Source organism: Rhamphochromis sp. 'chilingali' (assembly GCF_963969265.1).
Source record: "Rhamphochromis sp. 'chilingali' genome assembly, chromosome: 15".
NCBI lineage: Eukaryota > Metazoa > Chordata > Actinopteri > Cichliformes > Cichlidae > Rhamphochromis > Rhamphochromis sp. 'chilingali'.
Window position 1 is genome coordinate 26,316,846 of NC_137942.1, and position 19,179 is coordinate 26,336,024.

Genomic DNA, 19,179 nt, shown 5'->3' on the forward strand with positions numbered 1-19,179 from the left:
GGTGTTCTAGTCTTTGTGGCTGTACTTCTATTAAACTTCTCAAAAGGGATTCATGTATTTTTTCTTAAACCAACAAGTATTTATTTGTACTTCATGCTCTGTGTTGACCAGTATCAGTACTAGTGCTGATATTAAATGGGTTCTGTGGAAACCATTCCACACGACTGAGCGAGAAGCAGTTTGCCTCTCAGTCTAATAAACCCTTCACTGCACAAGGAGCCATTTTTGGTAACTTAAATGGACATCAACATTGACCTCGTTATGACTCACTGTGATTTCGTAGAACCAGGTGAATTTCTTCCAGTCAATCAGCAAAGATCAGGTTATGTGGCAGATAATGCAGTGAGATCACTGCATCAGCTCGATCAGCCTGAAGTATTTCAAACTTCAGCGTTCTTCAAGAATTCAGGAAACTGGGTGTTTTTGGCCTTAGCTACTCACACACTTGTCATCATCAGAGATGGGCAGTAACACGTTACAAGTAATGTATCATTGTAATCCGATTACTTTTTTCAAGTAATGAGTAAAGTAAGGGAGTGTTTTACTTGCATCTATTTGAAATAGTGAGTGTAAACAGAAAAAAATATATCTTATTTTATATTCTGGAATATGCAGAAAATAGGTTTAATTGTCAAAGACTGTTGCATATAATTTAATTTTTGCTTGATGCAATGTGCACAAAGTTAAAAGATTAAAACTAATAAAACAAGTTTTGAAAAGAGACTTTTTTATTTGATTACATTTTGTATGATGTATTATGCAGAAAAAGTAGAATTGGGCTGAAAGGTCTATTGCTTTATTGCCTATTCAGGTTGTGTATCATGTTTTTAAAAAGTAACTAAGTAACTGAGTAACTAATTACTTTTGAAAATAAGCAGTCAGTAAAGTAACGGGATTACGTTTTTTTGGAGAAGTAATCAGTAATTAGTTACTAATTTTTTTTTTTCAAGTAACTTGACCAACACTGGTCATCATAACATCAAACAGGGGTAACTTAATGAAACCCTTGCATTAGAAAAACTTAAAAGATTGTTTAACTTTTAGAAATTAGTGAAATGTGTAGTATAAAGATGGTGACCTGTTTACTTAAAATTAGCAGCAGGTATTAGACATTGACCAGACGGATCTAAGGAGCCATGATATCTCCAAAACAAAACAAAACAAAACAAAACACAAACAAAAAAACTCCAGAAAAACAAAAAACACTCCTAATAAATAAATAAATAAATAAATAAATAAATAAATAAATAAACATAGAACATAGGTAAACAGGATATTTGATGTTGCCAGAACCTTGCATATCACTGTACAGTGATCCAGTGACAGATTTGACCCATTTATACATCATTTTATTTATTCATTTATTTTTTTGTGACCTTATAATAGTTTTATTATACTTAAATCACATATATTGGTGTTTACTTTTACTGTAAGTCTTATTACTGCTAAAATTAACGGAATAATTCAATATTTATAATTTATTTAATTTTAATTGAGTTGCATACAAAAAATGTGCAGAAACCACCACTAGTTAGAATGCTATTTGTCTACTTCTTGTTACATAGTTACAATTTCTACATCAGTATTTTGCTTTCAGTCGATTTACTGTTCTTTCAAAACTGGCTGACTGACTCAAAAATGTACTCGCTTTTGTTTTGGAGCTGTCTACTGTATTAGGATGTGCTCGATTCAGAGAGTTAACTAGAATGAACTTAAATCTTTGAAAAGAAGTGTAAATGTTTAGCCACATTCTGTTATTACCGCATTATTATAGCAGCGTCATCAAGTACTGTAACACTAGGACGTGCTACAGTTTGATATGTATGTTTGTATGTTATATTTATGAAAAATGCCAGTGAGAAGAAAAATGATGATAAATCAATGGTGCTGTAAAGGTTCTGTGTGTTTTCCCGAATGGTTTTTATATACATGCTTATTGGAAAAATGTATACTGTGGGTGAGGAACTATATACGGTTACTTCACTGACCTTGACTTGCACAATAAAAACCCCAAAAAGTCACAGAAGTAAAAGAAAACACTGTAATATGCTCCAATAAGACTCTGAGGGCTAAACAGAGGACTTATTACTAAATGATGAGATTTCAGTGTTGTATAACATCTCTCACAAATTGATTATCTGCACTTTATTGTTGAGGTTAAGGAGCAGCAAAAGAGCAGATACTGGATGCAAATACTTTACATGCATTCAAACAAAGAAACGTGCATTCAGAGTCACATGCACAGGGAGAAGACAGTGCTTTTTGGAATAGAAATATCCTTTATTGTGAAATTCAGCTGTTCCAGCAGCAAAGTGACAGGCAGATGGAGCATTATTCATTTAACTAGCATGGTTAATGGCACTGAATATGTACAAAGATGATATATTCTTGTCTTTTTAAAATGATTTTTTCGACTCACTCCTGATTTGTTATTTACAGTGCAAATTGTTGCGTGTACAGCCTAAGATTAAAACACAAATAGACACAAACAAATAATACGTCGTCACATTTATCTTTACATTTATGTAACTTCATGTAAGAAAATCAACTTTCTGTAATCTGAATCCATTCAAAAGCGTCTTTGTTGCAGTTTATTGGCTACTGTGATGGTATTGACTTTGGGTAATCATAAATGCTCAGTCGTTCCCAAGTCCCGTTTTTGGTGTCCAGCCAGTTGCTGGGAGAATAGATCCCTATCTCTCCTTCCTCCACTTTCTCATTTTCCTCACCAGAAGGACAAAACTCTTCCTCCTCTGAGCTGCTTTTCCCGGCGCTGTCTCCCCTGTCGCGAAACTTCTCTTCATTAATATTCTTGTAGCAGAAACTGCAGATCCTCAGCTTTTTAGTGGGGTGGATGTGATCGATAACGGCACGTTGCTTGGAGCATGAATTGCAGACCAAGAAGCCGCAATTCCTGCAGTGGTGTCGACGATTGACCCCACCAAACTTTGTAGAGAGGCACCGCATGCATTTGCAAGCAGCCGGATCAGGAATCCAGGAAACAGCAAACTTCTTGGAAGGTTTGCAGCTGGTGCCCTGCATTAGGCTGGACCGGCATTCATTGATGTGCTCTATCCAGGCCTTCTTCTCCTCGTATGAAGGGGCGGACACAAAAAAAGACTTGCTCGGTGTTCGGATCAGCCACTGATGCTTGAATATGTCACTGTCCTCCAGGTCTTCCAGCTCAATGTCCTCTAAAATCATAGTGAATTTGATAACAACATAAAAATTACATGGATAAAATGGTATGAGCAGAAAGCTGAACATATGAAGTTAAATTAGCACAGCACACTTGCTATTTTCTACTTGCCAGTCATATTATGAACAGTATTCAATAGTGTTGGCTCTTCTTGAAGCTTTTGTCTATATTACTTTCTCTTCAGTCATAAAATTGTTTTTTGGCAGTTTCACATTAATCTTCTCACAGTAGGTTAGCTGCAGGAAACGCAGATGAATGTCTCACCTAAAGGGATGATCTTCTGCTTTTTGTACCAGCGACCAGGCACAACAATGCTGCCGTACACCAGAATATCAGTGAAGAGGAAGAGGATTTTCTGCTGTATCTTCTTGCGACCCTGCTTAAACACAGTTCCCTCTCCGATTAGAATCCGGCCCGGCTTGGACAAGGGCTTCCCTGCTTGATGGAATGAACTCTCCACCGCCTGCACACGCTCTTGGTTCTCTCGTTCAAAGGTTGGGTGATCCATCATTTCTTTGGTGTGAACAAGTTGTGCAGCTTGATAGTGTCTGAACTCCAGAGTGCCTTTTTAAACTATTGGTGGTGATGTAACGGGGCGGGCCAAGTGACAAACATGTTATACTGGAAGGCAAGAAAAGGGAGTAGTGAGGCAGTACTTACTGGAAAAATAGAAACTGGTCAAACAAAACAATCAAGAAAGAAAGAACATTTAAAAAAAGTGGAGTCGTTATGGAAAGATTATACAGTATTACATATTTATAAGTTGCTTTAAACGAGGAAAGCTCCCTTTTGTGCAACAACAACTTTCACTTGCTATTTCCAAAACAATATCTTAATTCTTATTTGGCAGAAGAGTGCACGGTAAAATCAACAGTATGATTGTCTCCCTCTGCAGAGTCACTTCACAGAGAGGTGCAGGAATGTCAGAATTCTTTTCCCGTCCTTAATGAAAAAAACAAAATAAATTATGCTTGCACAACATTGCTCAATCAGTATGAGCATTTTTATGGAGAATGCGAACATAAGTTTTGACCCTTTGGGTTAGAGGTGGGATGCCCGGCAGGCTGACTTTATGATTCTTATCGCCTTGCTAAAAGACTTCTAGAGTGAGATGTTTTCATTTTTAAAGTTTTTTGTTTTAAAAAGTTTGTTTTGTTTTCTCCTCCTTGAATCGCTACCTTATCGTGGTGGAGGGGTTTGTGTGTCCCAGGGATCCCAGGGGCTATGTTGTCTGGGGGCTTTTGCCCCCTGGTAGGGTCTCCCATGGCAAATTGGTCCTGGGTGAGGGACCAGACAAAGAGCGATTCAGAAGACCCTTATGAAAAGGATATCGAGGGAACAGTTTACCCTGCCCGGGATAGGGTTACCGGGGCCCCGCCCTGGAGCCAGGCCCGGGGAGGGTGCCCGAGGGCAAACGTCTGGTGGCCGGGCCTTAGTCCATGAGGCCCGGCCGGGCACAGCCCGAAGGGGAGACATGGGCCCATCCTCCCGCAGGCCCACCACCCGCAGGAGGCGCCATAGGGGTTGGGTGCATTGTGTGCCGGGTGGCGGCCAGGAGCGGAGGCCCTGGCGGACTGACCCCCGGCTGCCAAAACTGGCAATAGGGACATGGAATGTCACCTCTCTGGTGGGGAAGGAGCCTGAGTTAGTGCGTGAGGTTGAGAGGTACCGGCTAGATATAGTCGGGCTCACCTCTACGCATGGCTTGGGCTCTGGAACCAGTCTCCTGGAGAGGGGCTGGACTCTGTCTCAGTCTGGAGTTGCCCCTGGTGAGAGGCGGCGGGCTGGGGTGGGTATTCTAATATCCCCTCGGCTTGCTGCCGGTACGTTGGGGTTTTTCCCGGTGGACGAGAGGGTTTGTTCCCTGCGCCTTAGGGTCGGGGAACGGGTCCTGACTGTCATCTGTGCTTATGCGCCGAGTGGCAGTTCAGAGTACCCAGCCTTCTTAGAGTCCCTGGGGGGGTGCTGGAAGGTGCTCCACCTGACCTGGAGACTCTGTTGTCCTGCTGGGAGACTTCAATGCTCACGTGGGTAACGACAGCGAGACCTGGAGGGGCGTGATTGGGAGGAACGGCCTCCCTGATCTGAACCCGAGCAGTGTTTTGTTATTGGACTTCTGTGCTAATCACAGTTTGGCCATAACGAACACCCTGTTCGAACATAAGAGTGTCCATAAGTGCACGTGGCACCAGGACGCTCTAGGCCGTAGGTCGATGATCGATTTTGTAATCGTATCACCAGACCTGCGACCATATGTTCTGGACACTCGGGTAAAGAGAGGGGCTGAGCTGTCAACTGATCACCACCTGGTGGTGAGTTGGATCAGGTGGCGGGGGAGGACGCTGGACAGACCTGGTGCACCTAAACGCGTAGTGAGGGTGTGCTGGGAACGTCTAGCAGAGGCCCCGGTCCGCGAGATCTTCAACGCAGAGCTTCAACAGCATTCCGAGGGAGACTGGGGACATTGAGGCCGAATGGACCATGTTCAGCGTCTCCATTGCCGAAGCTGCTGCATTGAGCTGCGGCCACAAGGTGGTGGTGCCTGCCGTGGTGGTAATCCCCGAACCAAATGGTGGACACCAGAGGTGAAGGGATCCACCAGGCTGAAGAAGGAGTCCTATCGGGCTTGGTTAACCTGTGGGAATCCGGAGGCAGCCGACAGGTATCGACAGGCCAAGCAGAATGCGGCTCGGTCAGTGGCTGAAGCAAAAACTCGGGTGTGGGAGGAGTTCGGGGAGGCCATGGAAAAAGACTTTCGGACTGCCTCGAAGAGATTCTGGCAAACCGTCAGGCGTCTCAGGAGGGGAAAGCGGTGCTCTACCTGCACTGTGTATAGTGCTGGCGGAGCGCTGCTGACGTCGACTGAGAAAATTGTCAGGCGGTGGAAGGAATACTTCGAGGACCTCCTTAATCCCACTGACACGTCTTCCAAGGAGGAAGCAGAGTCTGGGGATGAGGGGAATGACCCGCCAATTTCCGGGGGCGAGGTCACTGAGGCAGTTAAACAACTCCTTGGTGGCAGAGCCCCTGGTGTTGATGAGGTCCGCCCCGAGTTCCTGAAGGCTCTGGACGTTGTAGGGCTGTCTTGGTTGACACGCCTCTGCAATGTTGCGTGGAGATCAGGGGCAGTACCTGTGGACTGGCAGACCGGGGTGGTGGTCCCCATCTTTAAGAAGGGGGACCGGAGGGTGTGTTCCAACTACAGGGGGATCACACTCCTCAGCCTCCCTGGGAAAGTCTATGCCAGGGTGCTGGAAAGGAGAGTCCGTCCGCTAGTCGAACCTCGGACACAGGAGGAACAATGCGGTTTTCGTCCTGGTCGCGGAACACTGGACCAGCTCTTTATCCTCTCGAGGATACTTGAGGGTGCATGGGAGTTTGCCCAACCAGTCTACATGTGTTTTGTGGACTTGGAGAAGGCATTCGACCGTGTCCCTCGGGGTGTCCTGTGGGAGGTGTTGCGGGAGTATGGGGTGTCTGGCCCATTGCTACGGGCCATTCGATCCCTATACGACCGTTGCAAGAGCTTGGTTCGCATTGCCGGCAATAAGTCAGACTCGTTCCCGGTGGGTGATGGGCTCCGCCAGGGCTGCCCTTTGTCTCCGGTTCTGTTCATAATTTTTATGGACAGGATTTCTAGGCGCAGCCAAGTGGCGGAGGGCTTTCGCTTTGGTGGCCTCAGAATCTCATCTCTGCTTTTTGCAGATGATGTGGTTCTGTTGGCTTCATCGGGTGAGGGCCTCCAGCTCGCACTGGAACGGTTCGCAGCCGAGTGTGAAGCAGCGGGAATGAGGATCAGCACCTCCAAATCTGAGGCCATGGTTCTCAGCCGGAAAAGGGTGGAGTGCCCACTCCGGGTCGGGGATGAGTTCCTGCCCCAAGTGGAGGAATTCAAGTATCTTGGGGTCTTGTTCGCGAGTGATGGGAGAAGGGAGCCGGAGATCGACAGACGGATTGGGGCTGCAGCTGCAGTAATGCGGACGCTGCACCGGTCTGGCGTGGTGAAGAGGGAGCTGAGTGTAAAAGCGAAGCTCTCAATTTACCGGTCGATCTACGTCCCTACCCTCACCTATGGCCACGAGCTGTGGGTAGTGACCGAAAGAACGAGATCGCGGATACAAGCGGCAGAAATGAGCTTCCTCCGAAGGGTGGCTGGCCTCTCCCTTAGAGATAGGGTGAGAAGTTCGGCCATCCGGGAGGGGCTCGGAGTAGAGCAGCTGCTGCTCCACATCGAAAAGAGCCAGCTGAGGTGGTTCAGGCATCTGACAAGGATGCCCCCTGGGCGCCTCCTAGGTGAGGTGTTCCAGGCATGTCCCACCGGGAGGAGGCCCCGGGGCAGACCCAGGACACGCTGGAGAGATTATATCTCTCGGCTGGCCTGGGAACGCCTTGGTATTCCCCCGGATAAGCTGGAGGAGGTGGCTGGGGAGAGAGAGGTCTGGGCCTCTTTGCTTAGGCTGCTGCCCCCGCGACCCGGCCTCGGATAAAGCGGATGAAGATGGATGGATGGATGGAAGTTTTTTGCTTTTCCATATTCTCACGGACCTTAGAAAAAAGAAGCATTTTTAACTTTTTATTTTGTGTTTTGTTTTTGTTTTTAGCTCTAACTCATGCAATGTGACGTTTTATGTCAGGGTAACCTGTAAAATGCTTCTTGATGAAACAACAGATTAAAATGGAATAACAAAGCAATCAAAGAGTTAAAATTCATAGTAAAACAGGTTATGAAACTCAGCCAGCCACATGTAAAACAAACACAGTGCACTGCTTTATGCTGCCAAGCCCTTGGCCTCTTTAATTCAGTTCTAAATATAGAAACTAACTATGCAAATTAGGCAGACAGGAGGTATTTATTTCATGCCTAAAGGCTTCTATGGGGTGTGCACAAGGCATAATTCCTGGATGTTTCTGTTATCGCAAAGGGGTAAACAGTTGCCAGTAAAATTGTCAGTTGTGGACTGAAAGTAGAAGATAACCTATTTATTAATGAATAAATAAAAACAATGCACAACAATCCGATTGTTCAGTCTGACGTCACTAGCCGTGTCTGGACCTAAACTCTGCTGCAGGTCCATATATCAAACGATCAGTATGGCATTACTGAGAGTTGAAAAACTGTCTAAAGTCTTTCATCTTTAATAAAATGATCAGCGTTCTGCTCTACCAGGTGTAATAATTGAGTTTAACATCTAGGCATCCATGAAAACGGAATTTATGATATTTAACGGAGTTAGAAGTTAGCAGGGAGTTAGCTCGCTAGCTTCTATCTAAATACAATATAGTATGTCCTGACTGCGGCGGTTTGGAAACAAATTAAAACGTACAGCTCTGTTATCACTTCCAACATAAATGAAGACAGAAAACTAAACAGCAGTGACGTTTGTAGGGTTACTGAAGTTTGGCTAGCTGGTATATAATGATGTGCTACGTGACTGCTAGCGACACAGCTATGTTAGCATAATATAAGCAAGCTAACTTTTTTTCCCACTCGATAAAAGTTAACGTGAGTGTTCTCGGTGGTCAGGAACAAATGTAATCGCATGGCAGGATGCTGTAAAAGGACCAAACTCCAGCCAGGAGAACAACTGAGATAATCCATCCACAATACGAGGTTAGTCATTCATATACTGCTGCATGGGCTGAGCTGTAGTTACATCCTAAGGTTTTAAAAACTGAGCTTAAATAAATGATTAGCGGTAATAAAAGCCGAGGGAGGTCAACAGTGATCACTGACTGTTTTAGGAGCTTTTTGAGATCAAATAGAAGAAAATACATAACATTAAGCACGTTAACAACACAAAAGCCATATTAAACGCAGACTACTTTAGGCCCGGAAGTAGGATTCGTCGTGTCATCACTGAACAACCAGATAAATAATGAACAATTATTAACTCTTTTTTTTTTTTTTTGCCTGTACTTTAACAATGGGGCGATCGTGGCTCAAGAGTTGGGAGTTCAGGAGTTCGCCTTGTAATCGGAAGGTTGCCGGTTTGAGCCCCGGCTTGGACAGTCTCGGTCGTTGTGTCCTTGGGCAAGACACTTCACCCGTTGCTTACTGGTGGTGGTCAGAGGGCCCGGTGGCGCCAGTGTCCGGCAGCCTCGCCTCTGTCAGTGCGCCCCAGGGTGGCTGTGGCTACAATGTAGATTGCCATCACCAGTGTGTGAATGGGTGGATGACTGGTTGTGTAAAGCGCTTTGGGGTCCTTAGGGACTAGAAAAGCACTATACAAATACAGGCCATTTACCAATCAGAATTGTTGTCTGAAGGCCACGAAGGATGCCCAACGGATTAATTTTTTCAAGTGGAGAAGATATGGTAATGCCATATTGGTCCACTTGATTGGATCTATTTAATTTAATTTTATTACAAATTGGACAGACAATTAGACAGAAAGAAAGACAGAAAGAAAGAAAGGGAAAATTAAAAATAGAGGTGAAGGAGGACAGTAAGACAAGACACTGAGAAAATCCATTGGATCACCTGTTACAAGGAGAAAAAAGAAAACAAACAACAAGAGAACAACACAATACAGAGATCAAAGACAACAACCTAGATACGTGTAAGTAACACTAAATACTAAATATTAAATTGTCGAGCAGCACGCAAGACTGACAGTGAACGATATGCTTTAAGGTAGCAGCCAAGGAAGATATAGTTTGTCTGTGAGCAAGCTTGAGTTCAAAAGGTTTATCCATGTAACGATCTGTTAGAGGGTGTGGGGAGACATAGCCCTGCCCCCCAAAGCATGAAGCAGGCATGGACCCAGGCCCAGACATCCAGAGGCCCACCAGAGTGTGAAAGCCCAAAGAGGACCACCGGAGAGGCAACCGCGCCGGAAAGAGCTGAGGAGAGCTCCAGATGTGAGGTCACCTAGGAGCTACGGTGCAGAAGCCACAGGGGGCTGCGGTGACGAGCCCGCAGCCAGTTGCGCCAGAGCAGATTGAGCACAGGTTCCAGAGGTCCGAGGGAACCCCACCCCCCGGAAGGGGCCTGACCTGGCCCTGCCAAGCAGCTGCTGGGAGTGAGCCGGGTACATACCTGAGCGCCCAGTCCCGGACATCAACCACCAAGGCACCGACGGCTAAAGGCATCAGCCACCGGCAGGGAGTGTCGTGGGTGGAGACAGCCCTCCACACCTGGGGGGTGGCCTGAGATGTTCCCAGAGAGGAGGAGGTGGAGAGTCAACCGGACACACACCAGACACAAGCTTACATTCCCACCCTCATGCAAACAAATACAAATACTCAGCACTCGCCCAATGTGGAGAGAAACAGTAATGAACACCCATTCACACTCTCCAAACGTACTCTATACTCCCAGGTCCAGGTATCACCGCCCTCAGGGGGGCAATCAGCCCCCTGACCCAGGAGATGTTACCCTTTTCCCTGGGGTGGAGGCAAGCAGACTGCCCCCGGCCCAGCAGCCGCAGGGATGGCCCAGCGTCCCAGACCCCGACCATACTGTCAACTCCTCCCAGGCCCCTGCCCCCAGTAAGCAACCATTAACTATTAAATATATTGCGTTAATTTGTAGCCACTAGTTAGCTCAGCACAAAAACAGCGCACGTGGAAATGAGCTAGCCTTGTTCTTTTTGTTTCTAACAATTAAATGCAACATGTCAGTCTATTAATTATTATGCGGATAAAGCACATGTGCTTCGGATTTCACTTTTAATTTGCTCAGATTCTGGACTCTATAAGCAGTTCAGCTATGTATCCCCCTGCTAGGGGGTTCTGTATCAGGCTGGAGAGGCCCCAAAAGTGAACATTTAATCGTTTAAATGTGAGGAAGCCAGAGTACCCGGAGAGAACCCAAGCAAACACGGGGAGAACATACAACCACCACACAGAAAGACCCCAGCCTGATGGTGGAATCGAACTCGGGACCTTCTTGCTGTGAGACAACAGTGCGGCCCATCTCATCTTATGCATCTTATCTCAGGTGACCATTAACAACAATGCTGACGTACACCAAATTACCACTGAAGAGTGAGAATATTTTCTTTCTGATGCGCTTGATCAGAATAGTTCCTTCTCCAATGAGATCCAGCCTGGTTTAAACCAGGGCACTGTTGTGGTTTGGAATGAATTCGCCACGGCCTGGATAAGTTTACGGTTCTCTCATTCAAAGCGCAACTCATCCATCATGTCTTTGGTATGAACAAGTTGTGCTGCTCAAGAGTCTCAGCTCAGGCTTTAAAAGCTTGCCAGTAAGTTGGGTTTTCAGAATGACAAAAATGTTATGTAAGTGTTTTGGAGTTTGTACATGCTTTGTCTCTAGGGGCCACAGTAATATAGAGCCGACTCATAACAATCACAACAGTGTAAGGGATATTTAAGGCAAAGTAAGGGGATCAACAAAGTCATAACGAATATTTGCTTGGAAGCTTACAGAGTTGTTAAGATATTTATTTCTGAGTATCAGGGAGGCAGAATTTATTATTTGTGCTGTCACACTAGAAGAATTGTCAAATCTTATGCTGCTGTACATTTAATTTAAAAATCACAACCAAAATGTGTTAAAAATGTATTTTATATGTGCAGAGAGACATGTTCTCATACTGAAGATATTCTGTTTGATCTTCTCATGGACCTCAGAAAAAAAAGGTCAAAAAAAGTGTTTTAGTATAAGGCACAAAATGAATGTAGATAAAAGCAAAAACAGGTTAAAGGAAATAATGATGCAATGCTCTGTAGGAAGCAGGAAACGCCGACAGTTTCAAAGTCAAACATGCGTGAGACTTGTTGAGTAGCTCAGCTGGTTCATTTAAAAATAAACACACTGCTGCAAAGTCCTGTTGGCATGTGCATATCTTAATGAGGGAAAACAAATGCCAGTAACATTGCCAGTAAGTTGCTCTGGACTGACAGGAAGTAAAAGATGACCTATTTATTATCGAATGAATAAAACATTTTACAACAGTAAACGGTGAAGTAGCTATATGACTGGAAACGTTTGTTTTTGCTTTTTTTTCTTTACTGCTCCCATGAAAATGTGGTAAATATATCTATGCTGTCATGTGAAAGAAGAAAGTATGTCCTCTTTCGAGTCTAAAGTTTTACATATCACATTGTTTAAAAAAAAAGAACTGTAACAGTGACATATGACATAATAAAAACGAAATCAAAATGCAGACAAGTCATATTTGTTCAGTCCTTTTTCCTCTTCTACTGTCACAACTGTAAACATTTAATGTGCTAAATGAGGCCTGTAGAGACTGAAATGTAGATCATGGGTTTGTTCCATTTTTGCACTTTCTGACCTTGGTGGGAATTTGCTGGGATCTCCACTCCAGAGCTCCAGACCAGCAAACTGCAAAAACTTTTTTTTCTTTAACAACACAACACTTTAACAACACTTTAACAACACAATAATGTAATCTACGATCTAAGTTTCAAAGACAAACATGTTGGGAAACTTGTTTAGTCAGCCACCTGATTCGAAAAACAAAATACCTAAATGCTCCTCTGTGCAGGTTAAATAATAAGTCAGCTGTAATTAAACACCTCTAAATGTAACAATGCAAAACAGAAAGAAGCAGCATGGTGGTGGTTTTTAAAACTTTTAAAACTACGGTACGGCATCACTAACCATACATCTACATCTGTTTAGGTTCATCTCATCTCGCATCAACCTGATGGATTTTTCTTTGTATTAATAGAGAAACTGATCAAAAAGTAAGAAACAGAAGCAGAACGAAGGTACCACAGAGTCGAACATTCACAAACATATTCACGTGCGTACACATTCACACATTGTCTATGATTTGTTTTTCTGCTTGTCTCAGTTTTATTTATGATTTGTGGCATATAGACAACTCATTCTGTGCACCTTGTCTCAGCTATGTTAACTGTGCTATCTCTGTCATCAATTGCTTTCTGCACAGCCAAACATAAACACCAAGAAGAAAACAAGCGAACTACCGGAATACAAAGGAAGAAATTACATCATGATGCACAATAGACCCGTCCGACTGGACACCCCGGTGCTGCCGGGATGATGTCGGGAATGCACAGATCTATCAAAGGAAACAAACAGACGGGGAATCACATGGCACAAAAGCTTCAGAGTTTCAGCGATTTTCTTTTGTGTGAAAATGTTTAAATAAATCATGAACCACATTTCTGAGCCACTCTCAGGCCCTGTTTACCGTGGTCACTGATATGTAGGGATACCCTTTTGATAAAGGAGTAGGACTGGATCACTTTAGTCTGAGAAATGTGATTTTTAAAGTTACTGCAAACTGTATTCACTAAAAGTATTCTTTAAAAAAAAAAAAGCAAACTGAATACCTTAAAAGAACTGCAATGTTATATTATAGAGATGATAAAGGTTCATTAGCCTTACATATAATATAGCCTAATAGGGACATCTAGTGGCTAAAACTTGTCAAATCTGCTTCATGAGTTACGTGAATGATTCCTAATCCAATACAACAAATAAGGCTTTAGAAAACAGCACACACAGCAGAATGATATTCATTTTTATTCCGTTTCAACTCTACAGGCGGAGAAAAATGACAGAATTACAGAGATATTCTTGAAGGTGCAGTTAGGAAAGAAAGTAAATCCACCTGCTGGTGTTTGGTTTCTTCCAGTCTGATCCGTCTGCCACACTTTTAGACAAAGAAAAAGCCGAGCTCAGAGGTGGCAATGCAAGAAAAAAGGCAGCTCTGGTGCGCAGTCAGCTGTAGCCTCTAATAGGGGATTGGTCCATAGTAGGCAGTGTAGGCGGCGATGATGCCGTTTATGTCCATCATGTGCTCACAAGCCACGTTGGCCTCACACACTTCTCTCAGGCTGAATGGAGGAGAGAGGACACACACACAGTTACTTATGATGTTTCATACACAGCAAATTCAAAAGTGTTAAATGTTTTGGTGTTAATAGTCTTCTTGCAAAAGTAGAGTTAATTTTACTCTAAGCAGAGTCACATTCTTTTAATGTAACTCTGAGGTGTAAAATGATAGTAGTTAAAATCGAGTGTTAAAAATGAGTGTTTCTCTGTCAAATCTGGAGGTGTTAAAATGGAAACATTAACTCTTGACCTCTTAACTCTGAACTCCTACAGGGGCTATGACACCAATAGAGTAAATTCACAGACTCCGCCCCCAGCACGGCTCCAATCGAAGCTGAAGTGAAGCCGTTTCAGAACATTTTGCTCTACATATTTGAGTTGTTTGCCACGCTTGGTAAGTCATTTTTTCAAAGATTGTTTCAATTATTATTATGAGCTTTTACTTCTGTGGCTCTTTGGAGTTGAGACAAAGCTGTGTGAAAGGCATTAGCCATGTTGCTCGCTGATAGCATAATATTCTGTTTTAGCTAGCTGAAAGGTATTGTTTGCAGGCAAATACCACAGCCTTGAAAAAAGCTTGCATGTGAATTTTCAGTCAAACTTTTGGTCAAATACACCTAAAACAATGTCTAGAATGTGAAATGTTGGTATAATGGTGCTACTTGAAGCCTGAAAACGATCGCCCATGAAAAAAAACCGAGCAAACAGCAGTAGCAGACGTCCTGACTGGATTCTACGTTAGCATAGATCCCTCCAGAGTTTTGTGCACACGGTTTAGGTAAAAATGAAAAAGGTTGAGGTTTTACATTTAGTTCAGTATTACCTGTTGCCTGTGTCCTTGTCTTTTGGGAAAATACTTTACACAAGTAATGGCTCAAAGAGGATTCCTTTTTTTTTTTTTTACTGTGCTGCAATTGTTTACTGGATTATTTGTGCCATTAATTAGTGTCAACTAATTTTTATTCAATCTCCGCACAGGATATGCTTGTGAAGATGGAATATGGGGGAGAGCAGAAGTGCGTTGAAGTTCCACAAAGGGATGAATGAAGGACATGCATATTGTATTGAAGAAATAAGGGATGAGAATGCTGTTATTTGCATTTACCATGTCAGACCTTTTGATAAACAAAATTCTAATGAAAGTGAGAACATGTACACTGTTACATCTTTCAGAAAATGTTTTGAAATTGTGGTGCACAGTTCAGAATAAATGTTTTTCAAAAACCATTGCGTCTTTTTAGTAAATGTTTATTTCCAAAAGAAATTTCTAGAAGTTCAGAACAGTAAAATTACCGCTTTTTAGAATGAATTAGAAGATAACTCTTACGTAGTTAAACTAAATTACTCTTTGAGAGTTAATATATAAACTCTTAACACCAAGTGTTAAATTATCAACTCCAGACAGATTTGGTGTTTAACACTAAATCAGAGTTAACGTACCAACTCTCCAAAAAGAGTTAAATTAACACTCTCTGGTGTGGACCCATATAGACACTTTAATAGTGTTGAAATCAAATCCGACAGTGTTAATTTGGACATGCTGGATTTGCTGTGTACCTTCATGAAAACTTTCCATATCCAACCCAACCCTATTAAAGATAAGAACATGTCTAAAAACATGCAGCAATAAGGTTTGTAGATAAGGTGTGAGATACCTCTCCAGCTGTACCAAGGATAACTGTCCAGCAGCTCTCTTCTGCCTCACCACCGTGGAGGCCTGCTCCCTCTCCACAAACAAACCTGCACATCACAGTCATAAGACATCTGTCAACCTGCTGTTGTTTATGAAATTTTTTTTTTTTTTTTAAAGATCAGTATAGCATAAAAACAAAAAAAGTCATAGAGAAAAAACAACAAACAACAAAAAACAAGAGTATAGAAAATTTTTTGCAAAAAGTCATTCATCATTCATCATTCTTGGTATATCATTTCACTCATGCAGTGCCTGAAAGTTCGAACCCCTTCTCCATTAAACTCTGGACGAATAAACTAATATTAATCATACCCTCCTCAGCAGGGTTGTCACCAGCAGTCTGAGGGTCGGTGGCAGCATCTATCAAACAGAAGGGGAAAAATAAGAACAGACTAACTTTAAAAAACTAATTTAGTTTAAAGGTTTAAGGTTAAAAAATTACATTGCAAATATTGCTACAGCTCTTACCCGAAGCGACACAGATAACTACCAAGAAGCAGAGAGCCAGGATAGCCACGGTCTTCATCTTTTCTTTCTTTTTCAGCCTTCAGTTTAAGGGAAAATGGCCCGAGCTGTATCACTCACTCTCTCCGTCTTTCCTTCTCTTAGACATTATGTAAAAACACACTCGGTTTATAGATGTAGCCCTTGTGTGACATGGATATGTGATTGGTTAGGGAATCATGTATCACACACCCACACAGATGCAGAAATACACACCTCTGCAAAAATGAAGTATATATATATGTATGTGTAAAAAAAGAAAGAAAGAAAAGGGCATCCACACTCACAGCGTTGCAGAATAAGGGGTCCAAAAGGTGGGCAATGTTTTAAAGCATAGGTGAGGAGCCACAAATATATGCCACTGGAAGGATCTTTCAATCAACATTATTTTACAGCTTCATTTGACCTACTTACCAGATTTGTGTTAAGAATCACAGTTTCCTTTTCCTCATCTTTGCAAAATTTGCAGTTATCTCTGTTAAAATAAAAAAACAAACAAAAAGGAGACAAAAAACAGAAAGAATGAAATCAAATCAAATCACTGTCACCGATATCTCATCATACGTAGTGGTAGTAATATAAAATTTAATGAACTCTTTCAGGAAAGCAGCTCGGACAGGTCAGACTTTTAAAGCGCCCACACACTTGTACATTTAGTTCAGTAAGTGCATGAGGCAGAGAAAAACCATGGCTTACTCACTAAAAAGGAAAAACCACTGTCCCACATTATGCTGCATTATTTTAATCTGAGGGCTTTCTTTTTATTGCAAACCACAGTGATTTCCTACATAGAGAAAGCAACATTTAGAAACAACCATGTTTGTTTGAAGCTTTGTAGACGGGCCATTTAAATGTGCACAGATATTTTTACCACAACAAGTGGGTGGTTCGACAGTTAAGCAGAGGAAAGCTGCATGATGTCGAGTGGAACATGTCGTTTGATTTTTAATGAAAACAAGACTTCCCACAAGCAAAGTGCCTAATACTCTCATGCCACTCCTAAAATGTAATCCTTTCCTGACACCATGACACCCCCCTCCTCCAATCCCTCTCTCAGCAGCAAGACATCTCCCCCCCTCCCCTCCTCCCAAACATCTCCCAGTGTCACAGTGGATCAGGTCAGGAGACAACTGAGGAAGCTTCGCCCCAGAAAGGCACCAGGCCCAGACAAGGTGTGTCCTAGGATGCTAAAGGCGTGTGCTGCTGAACTTGGGGAGCCGCTACAACGAGTCTTCAACCTCAGTCTGCGACTGGGGAGAGTGCCCGCCCTATGGAAGACATCCTGCATCGTCCCGGTCCCCAAAAAGAACCGGCCCAATGAGCTGAATGACTTCCGACCGGTGGCACTGACGTCACATCTTATGAAGACTCTAGAGCGGCTCTTCCTCAACCTCCTCCGACCACAGGTACAACATGCCCAGGACCCACTACAGTTTGCATACAAGGCGGGTGTCGGAGTGGAGGATGCCATCCTGTACCTCCTACACAGAGCTCACTCACACCTGGATGGGGGAAAAGGCACGGTCAGGATCCTGTTTCTTGACTTTTCCAGTGCCTTTAATACCATCCGGCCCTGTATGCTTCAGGAAAAACTGAACAGGATGGAGGTGGACCCCTGCCTGGTCGCTTGGATCTCCGACTACCTCACCGACAGACCACAGTACGTCAGGCTGAAGGACATCACGTCTGACACAGTGGTCAGCAGCACAGGAGCACCACAGGGAACTGTGCTGTCCCCTCTTCTCTTCACCCTGTACACCTCTGACTTCTGCTACAACTCTGAATTATGCCACATTCAGAAGTTTGCAGACGACACAGCCATCATGGGGTGTATCTGGGATGATCAGGAAGAAGAGTACAGAAGTCTGGTCAGGAACTTTGTCGCATGGAGTCACACAAACCACCTGCAACTCAACACCTCAAAGACTAAGGAACTGGTTGTGGACTTCGGGAGGTCTAGAGCAGGTCCACTGCCGGTTCAGATAGAGGGGGAGGAGGTGGAGGTGGTCAACAAGTACAAGTACCTCGGGCTGTGGGTGGACAATAAACTGGACTGGTCATGCAACACAGAGCACCTGTATAAAAAAGCACAAAGCCGACTGTACTTCCTCAGGAGGCTGAGGTCTTTTAACATCTGCAGGAAGCTCCTGAGGATGTTTTACCAGTCGGTGGTTGCTGGAGTACTTTTCTATGCTGTGGTGTGCTGGGGGAGCAGCACAGCAAAGAAGGACTCATCCAGGCTGGAGAAACTGATCAGGAAGGCTAGCTCTGTGGTCGGCATGAAGCTGGACACTCTGGTGACAGTGGCAGAGAAAAGGACATTAAAGAAACTGATGGACATTATGGACAATGCCAGGCATCCTCTGCACACGGCCATTAACAACCAGAAGAGTCTGTTCAGTGACAGGTTGCTTCTCCCAAAGACAAGAACTAACAGACTTAAAAACTCCTTTGTCCCACACGCCATCAGACTGTTTAACTCCTCTCTGGAGGGGAGAGGGAGGGGAAACAGGAGGACAAAGGAGGGGGGAACAACTAAGCTGTAGTGCCTCTTCACCTCACTGTGCAATACCTTTTGTGCAATACTTTTGTAAATAGTCAACAGTGCAATAGACTCAATACTTGAAATGTGCAATTCACTTGTATTTTTATTTTTTATTCCTATTTATTCTATTTATCCCCTTCGTATATTTTATTTATATTGTCTCTGTATTTATATATGTGTGTGTGTGTGTGTGTGTGTGTGTGTGTGTGTGTGTGTGTGTGTGTGTGTGTGTGTGTGTGTGTGTGTATGTATAATATTCTGTAACTCTGTAACTTCTGTCGGTGCTGTGCTTTTTTGGAAATCGAATTTCCCAGAGGAACCCACCCGAGGGATTAATAAAGTTCTATCTTATCTTATCTTATCTTATCTTTTGTGGGGTACACATCAAACATCTTTTGTTTCAAGCAGACACTGCAGGATTACCTGTGGTTCGGCAGCTC

The 19,179-nt window shown here is 43.5% G+C and overlaps 2 protein-coding genes and 1 long non-coding RNA gene across 3 annotated transcripts; 1 reads left to right on the forward strand and 2 right to left on the reverse strand.

Moving 5' to 3' along the window:
• Positions 1 to 2,152: 2,152 nt before the first annotated feature.
• Positions 2,153 to 4,084, reverse strand: LOC308411847 (pleckstrin homology domain-containing family F member 2-like). The gene is made up of 2 exons (XM_080905884.1): positions 3,464 to 4,084; positions 2,153 to 3,194 (listed from the first exon to the last, which is right to left on the reverse strand). Exons 1-2 carry the CDS (start codon positions 3,708 to 3,710, stop codon positions 2,599 to 2,601), a joined length of 843 nt encoding a protein of 280 aa, XP_080762010.1. The 5' UTR covers positions 3,711 to 4,084; the 3' UTR covers positions 2,153 to 2,598.
• Positions 4,085 to 13,896: 9,812 nt separating this feature from the next.
• On the reverse strand, positions 13,897 to 16,216 carry bglap (bone gamma-carboxyglutamate (gla) protein; the record flags this gene model as incomplete). The annotated part of the gene is made up of 4 exons (XM_080905871.1): positions 13,897 to 13,999; positions 15,653 to 15,737; positions 16,003 to 16,050; positions 16,159 to 16,216. 4 exons carry the CDS (start codon positions 16,214 to 16,216, stop codon positions 13,897 to 13,899), a joined length of 294 nt encoding a protein of 97 aa, XP_080761997.1.
• LOC308411835 lies at positions 14,123 to 15,224 on the forward strand. Its single transcript, XR_013974453.1, has 2 exons — positions 14,123 to 14,391; positions 14,976 to 15,224. It is a non-coding gene; the product is annotated as an uncharacterized lncRNA (long non-coding RNA).
• Positions 16,217 to 19,179: the final 2,963 nt, after the last annotated feature.

Coding starts and splice junctions, on each gene's coding strand:
- LOC308411847 (XM_080905884.1), bottom strand. CDS start 3,710: ATGATGGATCACCCAACCTTTGAACGAGAGAACCAAGAGCGTGTGCAG. Junction 3,195..3,463: donor GCAGAAGATCATCCCTTTAG/GTGAGACATTCA, acceptor CTATGATTTTAG/AGGACATTGAGCTGGAAGAC.